This window comes from Pseudophryne corroboree, chromosome 5 (assembly GCF_028390025.1).
Source record: "Pseudophryne corroboree isolate aPseCor3 chromosome 5, aPseCor3.hap2, whole genome shotgun sequence".
NCBI classification, from domain to species: domain Eukaryota; kingdom Metazoa; phylum Chordata; class Amphibia; order Anura; family Myobatrachidae; genus Pseudophryne; species Pseudophryne corroboree.
Genome location: NC_086448.1, coordinates 49,840,457 through 49,861,777, shown reverse-complemented (window position 1 = coordinate 49,861,777; position 21,321 = coordinate 49,840,457). Strand labels below are relative to the sequence as shown.

The window sequence follows — 21,321 nt, the reverse complement described above, 5'->3', positions numbered from 1 at the left end:
GGACAATATTCAACGCCATCAGGCAGATTGTGACACTACAGCCACCTCTATATTGTAGCAGTGTAATAGATGAGAAGCCATTGAGACTGAGGGTGAATGAGTTTAGATTGTCAGCTCTGGCGTGTACAGTACAGATATATATTCTATTAATACAGTAAAACTGAGACATCTTTAATTTCTGCGATAAGATTACAAATACGTGTTCCCTAAATCTGTGGCAGAGCCTGGAGACAGTGGAGAGAGATATAGTACCAGCCAATCAGCTCCTAACTGTCATGTTACAGGCTGGGTTTGAAAAATGACAGCTAGGAGCTGATTGGTTGGTACTTTGTCTTTCCTCTTTAACTTTCTCCTACCTTTGATAAATCTGCCCAAAATGATGTATCCATATATTTTTGGTCATACTATAGCGTTCCTTTACATACATTTTGAGTAACAGATATTTGATATAAAACCACATACAACGCTTGTGATGCTAAGGGGTCTATTTAGTAAGCCTTGGATGGAGATAAAGTACCAGCCAATCAGCTCCTTACTGTCATGTTACAGGCTGTGTTTGAAAAATGACAGGAGCTGGTCGGCTGGTACTTTATCTCTGTCCACTTTTTCTCCATCCAAGGCTTAGTAAATAGACCCCTAAATGTGTTAAATGCACTAAGCTGAAAAAGCTGCAAGACGTTCTCATACTAAGCTAAAAACTCAGAATACTGTAGATTGTATGTCTCTGCCAGCAGACGCTGTTCTATGTTTTTATAGGGTTGGGCAGGGGATCCCGACAGTCATAATCCTGACACATTTTGGTAAGTACTGTAACCCTTACCCTAACCCTCCCCTCCTGCAGTCTAACCCTAACCCTCCCCTCCCTGCAGCCTAACCCTAACCCTCCCCTTCCGCAGTCTAACCCTAACCCTCCCCTCCCACAGTCTAACCCTAACCCTCCCCTCCCACAGTCTAACCCTAACCCTCCCCTCACGCAGTCTAACCCTCCCCTCCCGCAGCCTGACCCTAACCCTCCCCTCCCGCAGCCTAACCCTAACCCTCCCCTACCTTCCCGCAGCCTGACCCTAACCCTCCCCTCACGCAGCCTAACCCTAACCCTCCCCTCCCGCAGCCTAACCCTCCCCTCCCGCAGCCTAACCCACCCCTCCCTCCCGCAGCCTAACCCTAACCCTACCCTCCCGCAGCCTAACCCTAACCCTCCCCTCCCGCAGCCTAACCCTCCCCTCCCGCAACCTAACCCTCCCTTCCCGCAGCCTAACCCTTACCCTCCCTTCCCGCAGCCTAACCCTAACCCTCCCCTCCCGCAGCCTAACCCTAACCCTCCCCTTCCGCAGCCTAACCCTCCCCTCCCGCAACCTAACCCTAACCCTCCCCTCCCGCAGCCTAACCCTTACCCTCCCCTCCCGCAGCCTAACCCTCCCCTCCCGCAGCCTAACCCTAACCCTCCCCTCCCGCAACCTAACCCTAACCCTCCCTTCCCGCAGCCTAACCCTTACCCTCCCTTCCCGCAGCCTAACCCTAACCCTCCCCTCCCGCAGCCTAACCCTAACCCTCCCCTCCCGCAGCCTAACCCTAACCCTCCCCTCCCGCAGCCTAACCCTCCCCTCCCGCAACCTAACCCTAACCCTCCCCTCCCGCAGCCAAACCCTCCCCTCCCGCGGCCTAACCCTCCCCTCCCGCAGCCTAACCCTAACCCTCCCCTCCCGCAGCCTAACCCTTACCCTCCCTTCCCGCAGCATAACCCTAACCCTCCCCTCCCGCAGCCTAACCCTAACTCCCCACTCAGCCTAATCCTACTACTTATCGGAGGAATGTGACGGAATTCTGACTGATTACATTCCGTTTTTATGTACACTGAGCAATTCAAAGCCTTTTGCCCCCGTTTAATCATTGAAATGCTGCTTATCAAGAGACATCTCGTATTTTATACCGTTCTGTACTCACAATATCGGAAAATATTGTGAAGGCTTTAGATGACATTAGTTTATAACAGCATGCAGTAATTCTTAGCTGGCCAGGCCCATGCCTGTAACTGTGAATTAGGGAAGTCTCACACTGCAACGACCAAGTAGTATATTAATAACTGTTATTTATTTGTTATTTATTACCAGTTATTTATATAGAGCACACAGCGCTTCACAGAGAATATTAGTCACGTCAGTCCCTGCACCAGTGGAGTTTACAATCTATTTTCCCAGTCGCATGTGCACACTCACAGACAAGAGTTTTCTTTTTTTTGTCAGAAGCCAATGTACCTAGTGTACCAGTTTATTTTTGGAGTGTGGGAGGAAAGCGGAGCACCGAAAGGAAACCCACACAAATACAGGGAGTACATACAAACTCCACACAAATACAAGGAGTACATACAAACTCCACACATATATATATATTAGGAATGGAACTCTAGCTGTGAGGCAGCAAGCTAATCATTGTCCCACCATTTACTAATCGACCTACTGTAGATAAATAACCATTTGCTCATCACAAGTATAGCTATGCAAATAGAAAAAAAATCATATTTACCTTCTTACTTTACCCTCTGTCTGTCTATACCGATAATATTAGACTGTTGCTTTTGGCTAAAAGCTCAAGCAATTTATTTGCCAGCAGCGGTCAGCTGCAACCAATGGCTGAGAATATGGGGGTGGAAGCCAGTTTAGGCTATACAGTACTCACGGTATATGTAGTTTCTCGCAAACCATAACAAAAGGCCACAAATCCTCAATTAGAACATTGCTAACTAAAATACTATGCAGGCAGCAGCCAGCCCCAGACCTGCTGAGAAACTACTGGGGTAACATCATGCTCAGGAATTGTGATGTTATCCTAGTGTCTAATATCTACATACAGTATCACTAGTCACTTTAAAACTTATTTTTTTGCATATTGGACTTAAGCATTGTGACTGAGAGAACCCTTTATCTGACCTGTATCTTGCACGTCTCACATAATCACAAGAACAGTAACAAAGCAACATTCACACAACGCAATAAACTGCGTGCACCTTCCTAGCGAAGCCCACAGTACATCACAGGAGAGTGTCAGTAAATAGAGTTAACTACGTCACTTATTTAAAATGCAAAAATACTGTACGATGGAATCATGTTTGTGCCATTTAGCATCTGTAAAACTAATTTAATTCTAGACTCTTTGTCGTACAGTGTGCACCTTTCCCAGGAAAGGTGATCCGGAAAATGTTGAACGCGTTCAATAAATGAAATAAAAACAAAAAAATCCCATTTACCTGTGAGCATCCCATTGCAGCAACTAGATGTTGGTCTGTCAGCCTGCAGCGGGGAGAGTGGCAGAGACGCCTCGGGTGTTACTGTTATGAAAGTAAGACACTCAGGCAGAACGTCAGTTGCAAAACCAGGCCACAAACTTCCTCTCTGTTTGCAAAGAAAGTTTCTATCGCTTACAGAGGCGCACAGTGTCTGTTTTAATTAGACATTTATCAACCCCGTGCTGCAAGTTATTTCTCAGGCCGAACTTTGGCACTCGGTCTGCCCTTGGTATATCGCAGTTTCTTACATCTTAAGATCTGTGCAAATTGCAAATTAATGTTCTCATTTTTAGTTAACATTAGCCAATACCCAGAGCTGTTCCTAAGCAATATGATGCCCTAGGCAAGATTTTGCCTGGTGCCTCCCTAGCACCACCGCTGCTAGTTCCACCTCTGACCCTGCACCCCTTTCCCATCACCCTTCAGTCATAGCAGTCCTCATTTTGGTGCTCCTACCCCCTATATTTTAAATAGGAACAGTGCGCACATTCAGCGCGCAGTCCAAAAAGGGGCGTGTTCTTTTGGGAATGGGCATGGCCACACAATAGTACCCCCAATTTAAATTACGCCACACCATATTGCTCTTTATTCACATTAGACCACACAGTAGTGCCTTTTCTATACATTTCGCCACACAGTAGAGCACCTTATACACATAATGCCACACATTAGTAATGACTTTGTACACATAATACCACACAGTAATGCCCTTTACACATATGACACACATTATTAATGTCCTTATAAACATAATGCACCTTACACATTATGCCAACATTTATTAATGCCCTTATACACATATGACACACATAATGCCCCTTACACATATGTCGCACATTATTAATGCATTTATACACATGACACACATAATGCCTCTTACACATATGCCGAACACTATTGCACAACGAACCTACCCACACACTGCACTTACATGGCCGCTAACACTGTGACCTCTTCCTCTGCTTGGATACAGATGTGTACTTATACATCTTGCTCCAATATGCCATACAGCTCCTGTCCAGCTCATCTAATGTTGGGCACCTTTTTTTTCTTTTTCATCCACTAGGGGTCACTGGAGTACTCTTAGGGATATGGACGGCTTCCACCGGAAGAAGGCACTGAATAAATTAATTTTTGAGACTACTCCTCCCCTCCATATCCTGCAGCACTTCAGTGTTTTTTCTGTGCTCGACACAGTTAGAAGGCATAGTGGAGCTCATCCACAAAGTATTGGAATTTTTTTTCTAAGTTTTTTTTTTTCTTCAATTTCCACGTCCTTTCCCCCCTTCTAACAGGCGTGGGTCAGGGACAGTGGAATCGGCTGAGTAGCCGTGAGTGTCGGACCTCTCTGTAAAGAGCTCCCTCACTCCACTTGCAGGCTGCCTGCAGGAAAGCTGGACGGAGCTTGGATGAAGGCCCCGTCATAGACTTTTGTCACGGTCCAGGTATGTTGGGTTGGGGCGGTCAGCGCTTGCTGCCGCTCCACTGTTGGGGATTGTTGGGTACTCACCGCTGCCCGGAGCGCGGGTACATGGGCCGCTTCACGGTCCATGCGGCGCGCTCTCACTCTCCGGCTCCCAGCATCCTAAAAGACCGCTGCTCCCTGCGCAGCAGCAGCGCTGCTTGGCTACACAGACATGCCGTTATGCTGTGTGTGGCGGGCGGGAGCACGTGTGCATGGGCCGCTCCACGGCTCCATGCAGCACGCTCTCTGCTTCCGCCATCCGCCCGCAGCAGCCGAGGAGTTCCGTTGTCCGGGGTCTACAGACAGGCCACTCACACGGCCCTTTGCAAAACTTCCACAGGCCCAGACCCGGTGCTGTACACGGAGGTCGGGGGAGTGGGGGGGGGGAGACTTTAACAGTATTTGGCAGTGCAAGAAATGCTTAATATGTTTAAATGTTCTCCTGTCTGTTCCAGGTTTCCTATTTTTACATCTCGGCTAAGAGTGGTACTAGGGAATTTTGGGGTCAGTTTTCGTATTTCTGGCAGGCACTGCACTTGCCTAGATATATACCAGGAACTTTGGTGTTATTACTGAGTCGTGCAGTCTGTCTGTGTGGAGTTTGTATTGTCTGTCTTCATAATGAGTAAGACACCAGCAAAATCTAAGAAACATTTGTCATGTCATGTCTGTAAGAGTGTGTTGCCTGATGGATCCACCACATGTACAGCATGTGTTGTTAATACAGCCATAAATACGATTTCCATTCCAGAAGTAAAGGCATCTCAGGACCCGCCATGGGCTTTACTTGCAGATGTATTAGTGGGTTTACAATCAGAACTGGCCGCCTCTCGTGAAGAAAGAGAGGCGGCAAGATCTGAGTTTAAGATGAGACCATTTGAGTTACCTGGGGAGTCTCAAACTGGTCATAAGTCCACCTTGAGTGGAAAAGAGAAGTTTCCTTTTCCTACTAATTTTCCTGTCTCTGGGATACTAGACCTCACTGAACAGGAGTACGAGGAGGGCGAAATAGAACAACAGTCAGAAGAGGACGACTTTGACAGCCCAGGTATTGACAATCTCATCAGAGCAGTTCGTCAGTCGCTGGAGTTTACGGAAACTGAGGAGCCACTGACGAATGATGAGGTAGTCTTTACTAAACGACAGAGATCTCCGATGTGTTTCCCTATCTCGGAATCTCTTAATAAAATGTTACTGGAGTCACGGAAAAATCCGGACAAACGGTTTTCTATTCCTCGTAGATTTAAATCGAGTTACCCGTTTCCAGAGGCCATGACAGCTACATGGGAGAACCCACCTTTGGTGGATTCATCCGTATCTAAACTTACGAGGAAGTTAACCATACCAGTCCCAACTGCTACTACGCTTAAAGACCCTGCAGATCGTAAAATAGAGGCTATGCTAAGGTCCATGTACACAGCAACTGGAGTGCTGTTAAGACCTGGGTTGGTTGGCATTTGGGTTACTAAAGCTTTAATGGTATGGATAAAAGAGCTCAAGTCGGCTCTGCAAGATGATCATCTTATACTTCTCGCGGATCAAATCTGGGAAGCTGCTGAATATCTATGTACAGCTTCTACTGACGTCTGTCAGCTTACTTCTCGCCTGTCCTCATCGCTAGTCACAGTACGACGAGCACTTTGGCTGCGTTCGTGGCAGGCGGAGACGGAGGTTAAAAAAGGTATAGAGGCATTGCCTTATGATGGCGAGAAACTTTTTGGTCCTGAATTGGACAAATGGATTTCTGAGGCTACTGGAGGGAAGTCTGTTTTTCTTCCATCGCCTACAACTATACCTAAACGGAAATATTCTGGTCCGGCGTTCAAATCCTTTAGAACTCAGCCCTTTCGTGGGCAGGGAGGAGCAGTCACGCCGGGCAGAAGAGGTCGGGGACGTAGTGCCCGACAATCCAATGCACGTCGTCAAGACACCAAGACCACTAACAAACCAGTGGCATGACGGGCTCCCAGCCCATCTCGGATCTCCAATTGTGGGAGCACGCCTTCAGAGCTTTCAGGGGGCGTGGCTGCAGACGTCCACAGATGGGTGGATCCGCAATTTAGTATTAGAGGGTTACAAAATAGAGTTCGATTATCTTCCGACAGGAAGATTTTTCACGACAGGACTGCCTGTGTCGGACGACAAGAAAGCAGTTCTGCAGGTTGCCATTCAGTCTCTGCTGAATGCTGCAGTGATAATTCCGGTCCCTGTGCAGGAACAGGGGCAGGGTTATTATTCCAGTCTGTTTCTGGTACCAAAACCAGATGGCTCAGTCAGGCCAATATTGAACCTAAAAGGTCTCAATCATTACGTCACTTACCACAGATTCAAGATGGAATCTCTCAGGTCAGTAATTGCAGGGTTAGAGCCACAGGAATTCATGATTGCACTAGATCTCAAGGATGCGTATTTGCACATTCCGATTTGGCCACCTCACCAGAGTTTCTTAAGGTTTGCGATAAGACGAGACCATTACCAGTTTCAGGCTCTACCGTTTGGCCTCTCATCAGCGCCTCGGGTATTCACCAAGGTAATGTCCGTGATGACAGCTCATCTCAGGTCCCTAGGGGTAATAATTGTTCCGTATTTAGACGATCTACTCATAAAGGCTCCGTCTCAACAATTGCTTCTCCAACATGCCTTACTAACGTACAATGTACTAGTTCAGCACGGTTGGATAGTCAGTTTAAAGAAATCACATCTAATTCCGTGTCAACGATTTCAATTCCTAGGGATGATTCTCGATACAGTAAAACAAAGGGTTTACCTGCCACAACAGAAAGTACAGGGCATTCGTCATCTGGTACAATTAGTGCTCAAGCCACGCACAGTCTCAGTACATTTGTGCATTCGCCTTCTAGGCACAATGGTGGCGGCTTTCGAGGCACTTCAGTTCGGAAGATTTCACTCACGTCCGTTTCAACTGGAGGTGTTAGCACAGTGGTCGGGATCACATCTGCAGCTGCACCACAGGGTGAGGTTGTCACCACAAGTCAGGGTGTCTCTTCTCTGGTGGTTAAAAATACACAATCTATCTGCAGGGAGACGATTCGGCGTCGCGAATTGGATAATTCTGACAACAGACGCAAGTCTCAGAGGTTGGGGAGCTGTAGTTCAGAGTTATCGGCTCCAGGGCCTCTGGGCGGATCACGAAAGATCGCTATCCATAAATGTTCTGGAACTCAGGGCGATTTACAATGCTCTAAGACAAGCGGTGTACATGTTTCGTTTTCAGACTGTTCAGGTGCAGTCAGACAACGCGACGGCAGTCGCATATATAAACAAACAAGGAGGAACGAGAAGCCGCATGGCTATGCGGGAAGTAGCTCGGATCCTCAGATGGGCCGAATATCACCAGGTGATATTATCGGCAGTGTTCATTCCTGGAGTGGACAACTGGGAGGCAGATTTTCTCAGTCGTCGGGATTTTCATCCAGGAGAGTGGGCATTGAATCCAGAAGTATTTCAGATGTTGATCCAGAAGTGGGGTTACCCTCAGGTGGATCTAATGGCATCCCGCCACAATCATCAGGTGTCAAGATATGTGTCCAGGACAAGAGATCCAGGGGCAGTGGCGGTGGATGCTCTCACAGCCACGTGGCCATACAGCCTTGTGTATCTGTTTCCACCGTTTCCGCTGCTCCCGTTGGTGCTAAAACGGATCAAGAGAGGGTTCGTCACAGTCATTCTAATAGCGCCTCATTGGCCTCGGAGGGCTTGGTTCTCGGATCTCCTCGGGTTACTCGCAGACGATCCGTGGCCACTCCCACTACGTCCGGACCTGTTACAACAGGGTCCGTTCCTTTACCCCGATTTAGCGCGGCTGCGTTTGACGGGGTGGCTGTTGAAAAGGCCATCTTAAGGAAAGAGGGCATTCCTGAGTCTGTTATACCAACCATGGTACGAGCTAGGAAGCCGGTTACGGCAGCTCATTATTATAGAATTTGGCGTACTTATATAGGTTGGTGTAAAGCTCGGAAATTTCCGACATCGTCTTTTAAATTATCCCGTCTTTTGTTATTTTTACAAATGGGGTTAGATGGAGGACTACGTCTTTCCACATTAAAGGTGCAGGTATCTGCGTTGTCAATTTATTTTCAAAGGAAATTGGCCTCGTTGCAGTCAATACATACGTTTCTACAGGGTGTAAAGAGGATACAGCCTCCTTTCATTCCACCTACAGCACCATGGGACTTGAATCTGGTTTTAGATTTCTTACAGTCCGATTACTTTGAACCCTTACAACAAGTGGATATTAAATTTCTCACTTGGAAAACGATTTTTCTTTTAGCCTTAGCTTCGGCTAAGCGTGTTTCAGATTTGGGTGCCTTGTCATGCAAGTCACCGTATTTAATTTTTCATGATGACAGAGCGGAACTTCGGACGAATCCCGCTTTTCTACCAAAGGTAGTGTCGTCTTTTCACATCAATCAACCAATAGTAGTTCCTGTGTTAACAGGAGACTCTGGAACGTTGGATGTGGTTCGCGCATTGCGTATCTATGTTTCCCGAACGTCTACTGTGCGTAAGACAGATACGTTGTTTGTTCTCTATGACGCAGCTAAGAGGGGTTGGCCAGCCTCTAAGCAGACCTTATCCAGATGGATCAAACTGACTATACGTCAGGCTTACCTTTATGCTAAGTTACAGCCACCTATTTCAGTAACAGCTCATTCCACACGTTCTGTGGGGACGTCATGGGCAGCGAGTCGTGGGGCTTCTACGACACAGCTTTGCCGTGCGGCTACTTGGTCGTCAGTGCACACGTTTGTGCGCTTTTACAAGTTTGATACGTTCGCGGCAGCAGCATCTAGCTTTGGCCGTTTAGTGTTACAGGTGCCAAACAGCTCTCCCGCCACGGAGGAGACTTTGGTACATCCCAAGAGTACTCCAGTGACCCCTAGTGGATGAAAAAGAAAATAGGATTTTGGTACCTACCAGGTAAATCCTTTTCTTTGAATCCATAGGGGGCACTGGACGCCCACCCAGAGCAGTTTACCTGTTTTAGGAGTCCAGTGGTTCTTATGGTAACACACTTTCACGACTGGTTTAAATTTAACAAGGGTTAATCAGTTATGGTGTCAACTGTTTAGTTGTCTGTTACGTTGTGTCAACTTTATTGTTGTCTGTGAGACTATATGTAATTCTCCTTTTGTCAATCTCTCTATCGATCCTGTTCGGCTCAGTAAAAAACACTGAAGTGCTGCAGGATATGGAGGGGAGGAGTAGTCTCAAAAATTAATTTATTCAGTGCCTTCTTCCGGTGGAAGCCGTCCATATCCCTAAGAGTACTCCAGTGCCCCCTATGGATTCAAAGAAAAGGATTTACCTGGTAGGTACCAAAATCCTATTTTTGCAGAAAATGCATCTTATTTTCATTGCTATGTGACTAGAACGTACAAGCAGCTTCTACTGATTATAATGATATGTGGCATGCCTATATTCTGTGTGTGTGTGACTGTGGTTGTATATGCATACGAAATGCTACGTTACAGTGATTTCCAGGAATACACTGTAATGTAGCATTTCATATACAGATACAGCCACAGACACACACACACACACACACACACACACACACACACACACACAATATAGGCATGCCGCATATCATTTTAATCAGCAGAATCTGCTTGTGCCTCATGGCATTCCAAATGCCCTAGGCATTTGCCTAATTTGCATATGCCTAGGGCCGGCTCTGCCAATACATACCTCCCCTCCCCCCTCCACCCACTATAATAGGTCCCCAGTTACCCTGTCCACTGTTTTTATTACCAATAAATGGTCCTGATTCTGAGTAGGACGTATTTGTATCTCACGGATTTCAGCATACTGTGCATGCACAAAAAAAAGGAAAAAATTAGCGACTGCAAATTAGGGACGCCCATTGGCAGGGCCGAATTAAGGACCACACAGGCCTGGGGCTGAAAATGTTTAAGAGCCTATTAAGGGAAGCGGAGGTGTGGAAGTGCTTTGTGGGTGTGCCCAATGCCATGTGGGCGTGTACACCCCCTACACTACCAGCCCCAGTGTCTCCCTAAACACATAAAAATAGAAAAAATGCAGCATTTTGTGAGGAAAATAGAAATACCAATTTTAATACTTATGATTTATGGCTGAGCATGTGGCCAGCTGGGCGGGTAGTCATCATCATACTGTTATAACGATGGGCCTATTTTTCTATGTTGGCCTGGAGCTATAGTCACTTCCACTACCTTGGTAAATTGGCCTAGATCCCAATCCTCCTCAGTAGTTTCCATTATAGTGCCTGGTTGGTTGCTATGGGCATTGTATGGTGGTCACTGGGATGCTCCGTGTATTGAATACCACTAGAATGGTAGACAGAGGCATTGTGATTGATTTTGTATATTACACTGCAAGGATAAATGTGAGACCAGTGGGTGATTAACAATGGATGAGACTCCAGTAATAGTGATCTATTTTATAGTGACCAGGCCTCATTCAACAGCCAGGACTTTTTATTTTACCAAGTCATTGCTAATCTCTGGAATTCCCTTCTGTTGGATTAAGTAGTAATAATCATTTAATGTGTGTACTTGTCACCCTGGTGTGCTGCCTACCAGTGCAATGCCTCACCTACTGGTGTGATCTCCCAGTGCAATGCCTCACCTACTGGTGTGATCTCCCAGTGCAATGCCTCGCCTACTGGTGTGATCTCCCAGTGCAATGCCTCGCCTACTGGTGTGATCTCCCAGTGCAATGCCTCACCTACTGGTGTGATCTCCCAGTGCAATGCCTCACCTACTGGTGTGATCTCCCAGTGCAATGCCTCGCCTACTGGTGTGATCTCCCAGTGCAATGCCTCGCCTACTGGTGTGATCTCCCAGTGCAATGCCTTGCCTACTGGTGTGATCTCCCAGTGCAATGCCTCGCCTACTGGTGTGATCTCCCAGTGCAATGCCTCACCTACTGGTGTGATCTCCCAGTGCAATGCCTTGCCTACTGGTGTGATCTCCCAGTGCAATGCCTCGCCTACTGGTGTGCTGCAAACCAGTGCAATGCCTCACCTACTGGTGTGCTGCCTACCAGTGCAATGCCTCACCTACTGGTGTGATCTCCCAGTGCAATGCCTCACCTACTGGTGTGATCTCCCAGTGCAATGCCTCACCTACTGGTGTGATCTCCCAGTGCAATGCCTCACCTACTGCATACCTCCCAACTTTGGCTGCCTTGAAAGAAGGACACACGCGCGGCGAAGCCAAAAGGGGGCGTGGCCTATGAAAAGGGGGCATGGCTTCGCGGGAAAACCCGCGATCGCGAGCCACGCCCCCAATTTCATCACTGAGGGGGCATGCCCAGCGCTCCGTGAGCCGCTGGCATGCCCCCTCTCCCTCTGTCTACAATGAATAGACGCTGTGCGCATGCGCACAGCGTCTATTCACCGCTGCTCTGCTAAGCAGGGCAGCGAGAGACTGAGCCTCCCAACTGTGTCCCCCCCACCGCGGGACACTGCGGCCCGCGGGTGGGACAGCGGGACAGACCCCAAAAAACGGGACTGTCCCGCGAAAATCGGGATAGTTGGGAGGTATGCTACTGGTGTGATCTCCCAGTGCAATACCTCACCTACTGGTGTGATCTCCCAGTGCAATGCCTCACCTACTGGTGTGATCTCCCAGTGCAATGCCTCACCTACTGGTGTGATCTCCCAGTGCAATGCCTCACCTACTGGTGTGATCTCCCAGTGCAATGCCTCACCTACTGGTGTGATCTCCCAGTGCAATGCCTCACCTACTGGTGTGCTGCCTACCAGTGCAATGCCTCACCTACTGGTGTGCTGCCTACCAGTGCAATGCCTCACCTACTGGTGTGCTGCCTACCAGTGCAATACCTCACCTACTGGTGTGATCTCCTAGTGCAATGCCTCACCTACTGGTGTGATCTCCTAGTGCAATGCCTCACCTACTGGTGTGATCTCCCAGTGCAATGCCTCACCTACTGGTGTGATCTCCCAGTGCAATGCCCTGCCTACTGGTGTGATCTCCCAGTGCAATGTCTCACCTACTGGTGTGATCTCCCAGTGCAATGCCTCACCTACTGGTGTGATCTCCCAGTGCAATGCCTCACCTACTGGTGTGATCTCCCAGTGCAATGCCTCGCCTACTGGTGTGATCTCCCAGTGCAATGCCTCGCCTACTGGTGTGATCTCCCAGTGCAATGCCTCGCCTACTGGTGTGATCTCCCAGTGCAATGCCTCGCCTACTGGTGTGATCTCCCAGTGCAATGCCTCGCCTACTGGTGTGATCTCCCAGTGCAATGCCTCGCCTACTGGTGTGATCTCCCAGTGCAATGCCTCACCTACTGGTGTGATCTCCCAGTGCAATGCCTCACCTACTGGTGTGATCTCCCAGTGCAATGCCTCACCTACTGGTGTGATCTCCCAGTGCAATGTCTCACCTACTGGTGTGATCTCCCAGTGCAATGCCTCACCTACTGGTGTGCTGCCTACCAGTGCAATGCCTCACCTACTGGTGTGATCTCCCAGTGCAATGCCTCACCTACTGGTGTGCTGCCTACCAGTGCAATGCCTCACCTACTGGTGTGCTGCCTACCAGTGCAATGCCTCACGTACTGGTGTGCTGCAGTGCCTACCAGTGCAATACCTCACCTACTGGTGTGATCTCCTAGTGCAATGCCTCACCTACTGGTGTGATCTCCTAGTGCAATGCCTCACCTACTGGTGTGATCTCCTAGTGCAATGCCTCACCTACTGGTGTGATCTCCCAGTGCAATGCCTCACCTACTGGTGTGATCTCCCAGTGCAATGCCCTGCCTACTGGTGTGATCTCCCAGTGCAATGCCTCACCTAGTGGTGTGATCTCCCAGTGCAATGCCTCACCTACTGGTGTGATCTCCGAGTGCAATGCCTCACCTACTGGTGTGATCTCCCAGTGCAATGCCTCACCTACTGGTGTGATCTCCCAGTGCAATGCCTCGCGTACTGGTGTGATCTCCCAGTGCAATGCCTCGCCTACTGGTGTGATCTCCCAGTGCAATGCCTCGCCTACTGGTGTGATCTCCCAGTGCAATGCCTCGCCTACTGGTGTGATCTCCCAGTGCAATGCCTCACCTACTGGTGTGATCTCCCAGTGCAATGCCTCACCTACTGGTGTGATCTCCCAGTGCAATGTCTCACCTACTGGTGTGATCTCCCAGTGCAATGCCTCACCTACTGGTGTGCTGCCTACCAGTGCAATGCCTCACCTACTGGTGTGATCTCCCAGTGCAATGCCTCACCTACTGGTGTGCTGCCTACCAGTGCAATGCCTCACCTACTGGTGTGCTGCCTACCAGTGCAATGCCTCACCTACTGGTGTGCTGCCTACCAGTGCAATGCCTCACCTACTGGTGTGCTGCCTACCAGTGCAATACCTCACCTACTGGTGTGCTGCCTACCAGTGCAATACCTCACCTACTGGTGTGATCTCCTAGTGCAATGCCTCACCTATTAGTGTGATCTCCCAGTGCAATGCCTCACCTACTGGTGTGATCTCCCAGTGCAATGCCCTGCCTACTGGTGTGATCTCCCAGTGCAATGCCTCACCTAGTGGTGTGATCTCCCAGTGCAATGCCTCACCTACTGGTGTGATCTCCCTGTGCAATGCCTCACCTACTGGTGTGATCTCCCTGTGCAATGCCTCACCTACTGGTGTGATCTCCCTGTGCAATGCCTCACCTACTGGTGTGATCTCCCAGTGCAATGCCTCACCTACTGGTGTGATCTCCCAGTGCAATGCCCTGCCTACTTGTGTGATCTCCCAGTGCAATGCCTCACCTAGTGGTGTGATCTCCCAGTGCAATGCCTCACCTACTGGTGTGATCTCCCAGTGCAATGCCTCACCTACTGGTGTGATCTCCCAGTGCAATGCCTCACCTACTGGTGCGATCTCCACCACCTGTGACATGATCCTCCTGCTGGTGCTGTGACTGCCTACCAGTACAATGCCTCACCTACTGGTGTGATCTCCACCTCCTGTGACAAGATCCTCCTGCTGGTGCTGTGATTGCCTACCAGTGCAATACCTCACCTACTGGTGTGATCTCCACCTCCTGTGACAAGATCCTCCTGCTGGTGCTGTGATTGCCTACCATGCTACATTAGCCTTACTTACCACCACTGTGGGTAATGCTAACAATTTGCTAACCGCCAGTTTGTGTTGGGCCCCGCTTATAGCTGACTTACTCCCATAGCCGGCCTTAGGCATAGGCAAACTAGGCAAATGCTTAGGGCATTTGGTATGCTTGGGGGCACCAGCAACTTCTGCTGATTAAAATGATATGCAGCATGCCTATATTGTGTGTGTGACTGCGGCTGTATCTGCATACGAAATGCTATATTGCAGTTAATTCCTGGTAATCACTGTAATGTAGCATTTCGTATGCGGATAAAGACACAGTCGCACTCAGAATATAGGCATGCCACATATCATTTTAATCAGCAGAAGCTGCTTGTGCAACCTAGCCACACAGTAATGCAAATAAGATGCATTTTCATAAACGAAAGACGCCCGACGTTAGCAGAGTTGCCAGCTGACTCATGCCAGGCATCTCCTGCAGAACTAGTGGCGGTGCTAGGGGGCACCAGCCATAATATTGCCTAGGGCATCATATTGGTTAAGGCCGGCTCTGCTTACTCCAACCTACATGAGGCCACTTTACGTTCCCAATCCGCCCCTGTCTGGCATGGAAGAAATGTGAATGATAAATCAATGTAAATGTACCAGGAGGTATTGACAAGCCATTAGAAATTTATCGGAAGATGGAAACCCCTTTATAACATTATCTTATACTGTGAATTTCTTACCCTGTTTCCAAGACAAAGACATTGCCAATTATTAATTTAACTTGTTAATTAAGTGAATGGGAGACATGATATTTTCTGGGAGATGTATCAAGCCGTGGAGAGAGATAAAGTTGAGTATTTGCCCAAATCAAATGAAGCTTCTAACTACAGGTATCATTTCATGTAGTGTGCTATATAAGTGACAGAAGAAGATTGGGTGGTTTGGACATCTGCACTTTATCTCTCTCCAAGGCTTGATACATCTCCCCAAGAGTGCTGTATATAAAATATATGTCTGGCTGCTATACAGCAGACCAGGAGCACCAGCTGGACAGTAGAGTAACAGCCATATCAGTAATAATTTGCGGACCCTGTGAAATTAGCATGCTGTAATGACGGGAGACTCAGTCAATGAATACATAAAACATTTTTTAGTTTATGTTAAAATATAAAAAATTTATTATGTGGAATATTTAAAAAATAATATTTTCTTAACATCTCCGAAAACAGTCGGTTTTGGAGGCTGCCGATAAATATTAACCAGCCCCTGAATGTATGTATTGGGGGCTGCAATGGATATTGCGGATATCTGTTGCGTTCCTCCTATTGTGATCACAAAAGCAGCCACCAAAAGTTTCTACGGCAGTTGGTAAACTGTGAAACTCACCAAGCTCCAGAATGTAAAGCGTTTCTGAGATTGTTCCGGCAGCTAATGCCATTTCTAAATGGCTTTTGTAGCCTGTGGGCTGCATTATGCAATAATTCCCAGGAGAAGGATCCTTGGGATCCCTCTGCATTACTGTCTGCTCTCACATACGCAGTCTGACGATTGCACATGTGAAGTAACGCAGCCGGGGTCTAAACCCAGAAGTAATGTGATCGCATTAGCAATTATTTTACTTCTTATACATTGCAGGGACGGGCATGAGATTGGTTCTCATTATGGCATAAAAGCTACACCTCTGGACTCACAAAGAGTCATCCTTCAGCACTCAGGAGAGGAAAACCCCCTTAGGGGGAAACCTCTGGGGAACCATGGCCTCAGGATCGCCCTTCCCTCTGGGCATTAAGAGGTGTACTAAAAGAGGGATCAGTATGATATCCCAGCGCATGGGATCCCGGTGGTTGTAATACCGATGCCGGGATCCCAGTACAGAAAAGACCGACAGGGGTGAGTAAGGGGTGTTCTCCCCCTCCCCACCCCTATAACCTTGCCTGTCCGCAGTCTAACCCTAACCTCCCCCCTTTGTGCCTAACCCTCCCGCAGAGGTGCCTAATCCTAACCTCCGTCCCTGCTGCCTAAACCTAACCTCTCCCCACCCGCAGCCTAAGCCTAACCACCCACCGGACACCTAAACCTATCACCCCGCCTAGGCCTTAACCGAATTTGGTACCGGCAATCCAGCCGTAGAGTGAGCCTGCTGAATCGTATTACAGATCCAGCGAGCAATAGTCTGCTTCGAAGCAGGAGCGCCAATCTTATTGGCCGCATACAGGACAAACAGAGCCTCTGTTTTCCTAATTTTAGCCGTCCTGGCTACATAAATTTTTAAGGCCCTGACTACGTCCAGGGATCTGGAATCCTCCAGGTCACCAGTAGCCACAGGCACCACAATAGGTTGATTCATATGGAACGACGAAACCACTTTAGGCAAAAATTGCGGACGTGTCCTCAATTCAGCTCGATCCACATGAAAAATCAAGTAGGGGCTCTTGTATGATAGAGCCGCCAATTCTGACACTCGCCTCGCTGATGCTAAGGCCAACAACATTACCACCTTCCAGGTAAGAAATTTCAACTCAACCTTGTTAAGCGGTTCAAACTAGTGTGATTTTAGGAACTGCAACACCACGTTCAAGTCCCATGGTGCCACTGGAGGCACAAAAGGGGGCTGGATGTGCAGCACTCCCTTTACAAACGTCTGGACTTCTGGAAGAGAAGCCAATTCCTTCTGAAAGAAAATCGAGAGGGACGAAATTTGTACCTTAACCGAGCCTAATTTCAGACCCATATCCACTCCTGTCTGTAGGAAGTGGAGAAGACGACCCAAATGAAAATCTTCTGTAGGTGCATTCTTGGTCTCACACCAAGACACATACTTTCGCCAGATACGGTGATAATGTTTTATCGTCACCTCCTTCATAGCCTTTATTAAAGTAGGGATGACCTCTTCCGGAATCCCGTTTTACTAGGATTTGGCGTTCAACCGCCATGCCGTCAAACGTAACCGCGGTAAGTCTTGAAATACACAGGGCCCCTGCTGCAACAGGTCTTCCCTCAGAGGAAGAGGCCAGGGGTCTCCTGTGAGCATCTCTTGTAGATCTGAGTACCAAGCCCTTCGAGGCCAGTCTGGGACAACGAGTATCGTCTGTACTTTTCTTCGTCTTATGATCCTCAACACTTTCGTGATGAGAGGAAGAGGAGGGAACACGTAGACCGAGTCGAACACCCACGGTGTTACCAGTGCGTCTACTGCTACTGCCTGTGGGTCCCGAGACCTGGCACAATACCTCCGAAGTTTTTTGTTGAGGCGTGACGCCATCATGTCTATTTGAGGAGTTCCCCAAAGACGTGTTACGTCTGCAAAGACTTCTTGATGAAGTCCCCACTCTCCTGGATGGAGATCGTGTCTGCTGAGGAAGTCTGCTTCCCAGTTGTCCACTCCCGGAATGAAGACAGCCGACAGAGCGCTTACATGATTTTCCGCCCAGCGAAGGATCCTTGTGGCTTCCGCCATCGCGACTCTGCTTCTTGTCCCGCCTTGGCGGTACACATGAGCCACTGCTGTGACATTGTCTGATTGAATCAGAACTGGAAGGTTTTGAAGAAAACTCTCCGCTTGTCGAAGGCCGTTGTAAATGGCCCTGAGTTCCAACACATTGATGTGTAGACAGGACTCCTGGTCTGACCAAAGACCCTGAAAAGTCCTTCCCTGTGTGACCGCTCCCCATCCTCGGAGGCTCGTGTCCGTGGTAACCAGGATCCAGTCCTGAATCCCGAACCTGCGACCCTCCAGCAGGTGAGCACTTTGCAACCACCACAGGAGGGACACTCTGGTTCCTGGGGACAGAGTTATTTTCCGATGTAAGTGCAGATGGGACCCGGACCACTTGTCCAGAAGGTCCCATTGAAAAGTCCTTGCATGGAACCTTCCGAAGGGAATGGCCTTGTAGGCCGCCACCATTTTCCCCAGAACTCGAGTGCATTGGTTAACTGACACCCTTTTCGGTTTTAGCAGTTCTCTGACCATGTTCTGGATGTCTTGGGCTTTCTCTATTGGGAGGAAGACCTTCATTTGTTCCGTATCCAGTATCATACCTAGGAACGGCAGTCGAGTTGTCGGAATCAACTGTGACTTTGGTAGATTTAGAATCCAACCGTGTTGCTGGAGCACTCTCAGAGAGAGCGCCACACTGCTCAGCAATTTCTCTCTTGATCTCGCTTTTATCAGGAGATCGTCCAAGTATGGGATAATTGTGACACCATGCTTGCGCAGGACCACCATCATTTCCGCCATTATCTTGGTGAAAATCCTTGGGGCCGTGGAAAGTCCAAACGGCAACGTCTGAAATTGGTAATGACAATCCTGTACAGCGAATCTCAGGTATTCCTGATGGGGGGCATATATGGGGACATAAAGGTACGCATCCTTTATGTCCAGAGACACCATAAACTCCCCCTCCTCCATGTTGGATATTATCGCTCTGAGTGATTCCATTTTGAATTTGAATCTTTTTATGTACAGGTTTAGGGATTTCAGATTCAAAATCGGTCTGACCGTACCGTCCGGTTTCGGGACCACAAATAGGGTTGAGTAGTAACCTCTTCCCTGCTGGTGCAGGGGAACCTTGATTATCACTTGCTGTATACACAGCGTTTGAATTTCAGCTAACACTACATCCCTTTCCGATGTGGAAGCTGGTAGGGCCGATTTGAAAAATCGGCGCGGGGGCACCTCCTCGAATTCCAGTTTGTTACCCTGGGAAACTATTTCCAACACCCAGGGATTCAGGTCCGAACTGACCCAGGCCTGACTGAAAAATCGAAGACGTGCCCCCACCGGTGCGGACTCCCTCAGGGGAGCCCCAGCGTCATGCTGTGGGTTTTGGAGCAGCCGGGGAGGACTTTTGTTCCTGGGCACCTGCCGCAGCAGGTGCTCTCTTGCCTCTGCCCTTACCTCTGGCGAGGAAAGACGATCCCCGACCTCTTTTGGACTTGTGCGACCGAAAGGACTGCATCTGATAGGGTGTTACTTTCTTTTGCTGTTGGGGAATATATGGTAAAAAATTTGATTTACCTGCTGTAGCTGTGGAAACCAGGTCCGTCAGCCCATACCCAAACAATACATCCCCCTTATAGGGTAGTACTTCCATATGTTTCTTGGAATCCGCATCGCCCGTCCATTGGCGAGTCCATAACGATCTTCTCGCTGAGATAGCCATGGCATTGGCCCTAGAAGCTAGCAATCCAATGTCCCTTTGAGCATCCCTCATAAATAAGACTGCGTCTTTTATATGGGCTAGAGTTAGGAATATAGTATCAAATTGATCTGTCAGCTCATCTGTCCAAGCTGCAATTGCGCTACACACCCATGCCGACGCAATCGTCGGTCTTAGCACAGCACCCGTATGAGAATAAATACCCTTTAAGGTAGTTTCTTGCCTGCGATCTGCTGGGTCTTTAAGGGCCGCTGTGTCAGGAGACGGTAGCGCCACTTTCTTGGATAAGCGTGTCAGGGCCTTGTCCACAGTGGGGGGTCATTCCCAAATCTCCCTGTCCTGCTTAGGGAAAGGGTATGCCATAAAAATTCTTTTGGGGATCTGCGGTCTCTTATCCGGAGTCTCCCAAGCTTTTCCAAAGAACTCATTTAATTCATGAGATGTGGGAAAATTAATAATCTGTTTCTTTTCCTTAAACATGTGTACCCTTGTGTCGGGGACTGAGGGTTCATCTACAATATGCAACACATCCCTTATTGCCACAATCATACACTGAATAGTTTTAGTCACCCTAGGGTGCAATTTTACTTCGTCATAGTCGACACTGGAATCAGAATCCGTGTCAGTAGTAGTGTCTTGTGTTAAGGGACGCTTTTGAGACCCCGACGGGCCCTGTTAGTCGGTCCAATCTGAGGATTGACCGCCTGATGTCCCCCCTAAACCAGCCTTATCAAGCCTTTTATGTAAAGATGCCACACTTGCATGGAACGTATGCCACATGTCCATCCAATCAGGAGTCGGCACAACCGACGGGGACACACCACTCATTTGCTCCACCTCCTCCTTGGAGAAGCCTTCCGCCTCAGACATGTCGACACACACGTACCGACACCCCCCACACACAGCGATTTACCTTTTAAGGGGACAAAACCCCAACCAGGCCCTTAGGAGAGACAGAGAGAGAGAGTATGCCAGCACACACCCAGCGCTTAAAAACACTGGAATATACAATCAGATAGCGCTTTTATATGTTTATAATCGTAATCTCCACTCACTGCGTCGCCAAAGTGCCCCCCTCCTCCTTTTTCCAACCTGTGAAGCTCAGCAGGGGAGAGAACAGGGAGCCAGCGTTTTCTCATGCAGCCTCTGTGGAGAAAATGGCGCTGGTTAGTGCTGAGGATCAAGCCCCGCCCACCCGACGGCGGGCTTCGGTCCCTTCATCATATATTAATAAAATGGCGGGGGTCCGTGGATTTGCTGTCCCCCAGCCTAATCCACCTAATTTATGGCCAAATCGAGGTTTATTACTGCCCAGGGCGCCCCCTGCGCCCT

General features: G+C 48.7%; 2 protein-coding genes across 4 annotated transcripts in view; one reads left to right on the top strand and one right to left on the bottom strand.

Annotated features, from left to right (window-relative positions):
* Positions 1 to 3,323, bottom strand: part of SLA (Src like adaptor) — a 55,737-nt gene extending 52,414 nt beyond the window's left edge. For all 3 annotated transcript variants that reach the window (XM_063921257.1, XM_063921258.1, XM_063921259.1), the window contains exon 1: positions 3,245 to 3,323. In XM_063921257.1, the coding sequence (XP_063777327.1) occupies positions 3,245 to 3,254 (10 nt within the window). In that variant the 5' untranslated portion in view covers positions 3,255 to 3,323. The remainder of the gene's footprint in view (positions 1 to 3,244) is intronic.
* Positions 1 to 21,321, top strand: part of TG (thyroglobulin) — a 297,874-nt gene that overhangs the window by 228,600 nt on the left and 47,953 nt on the right.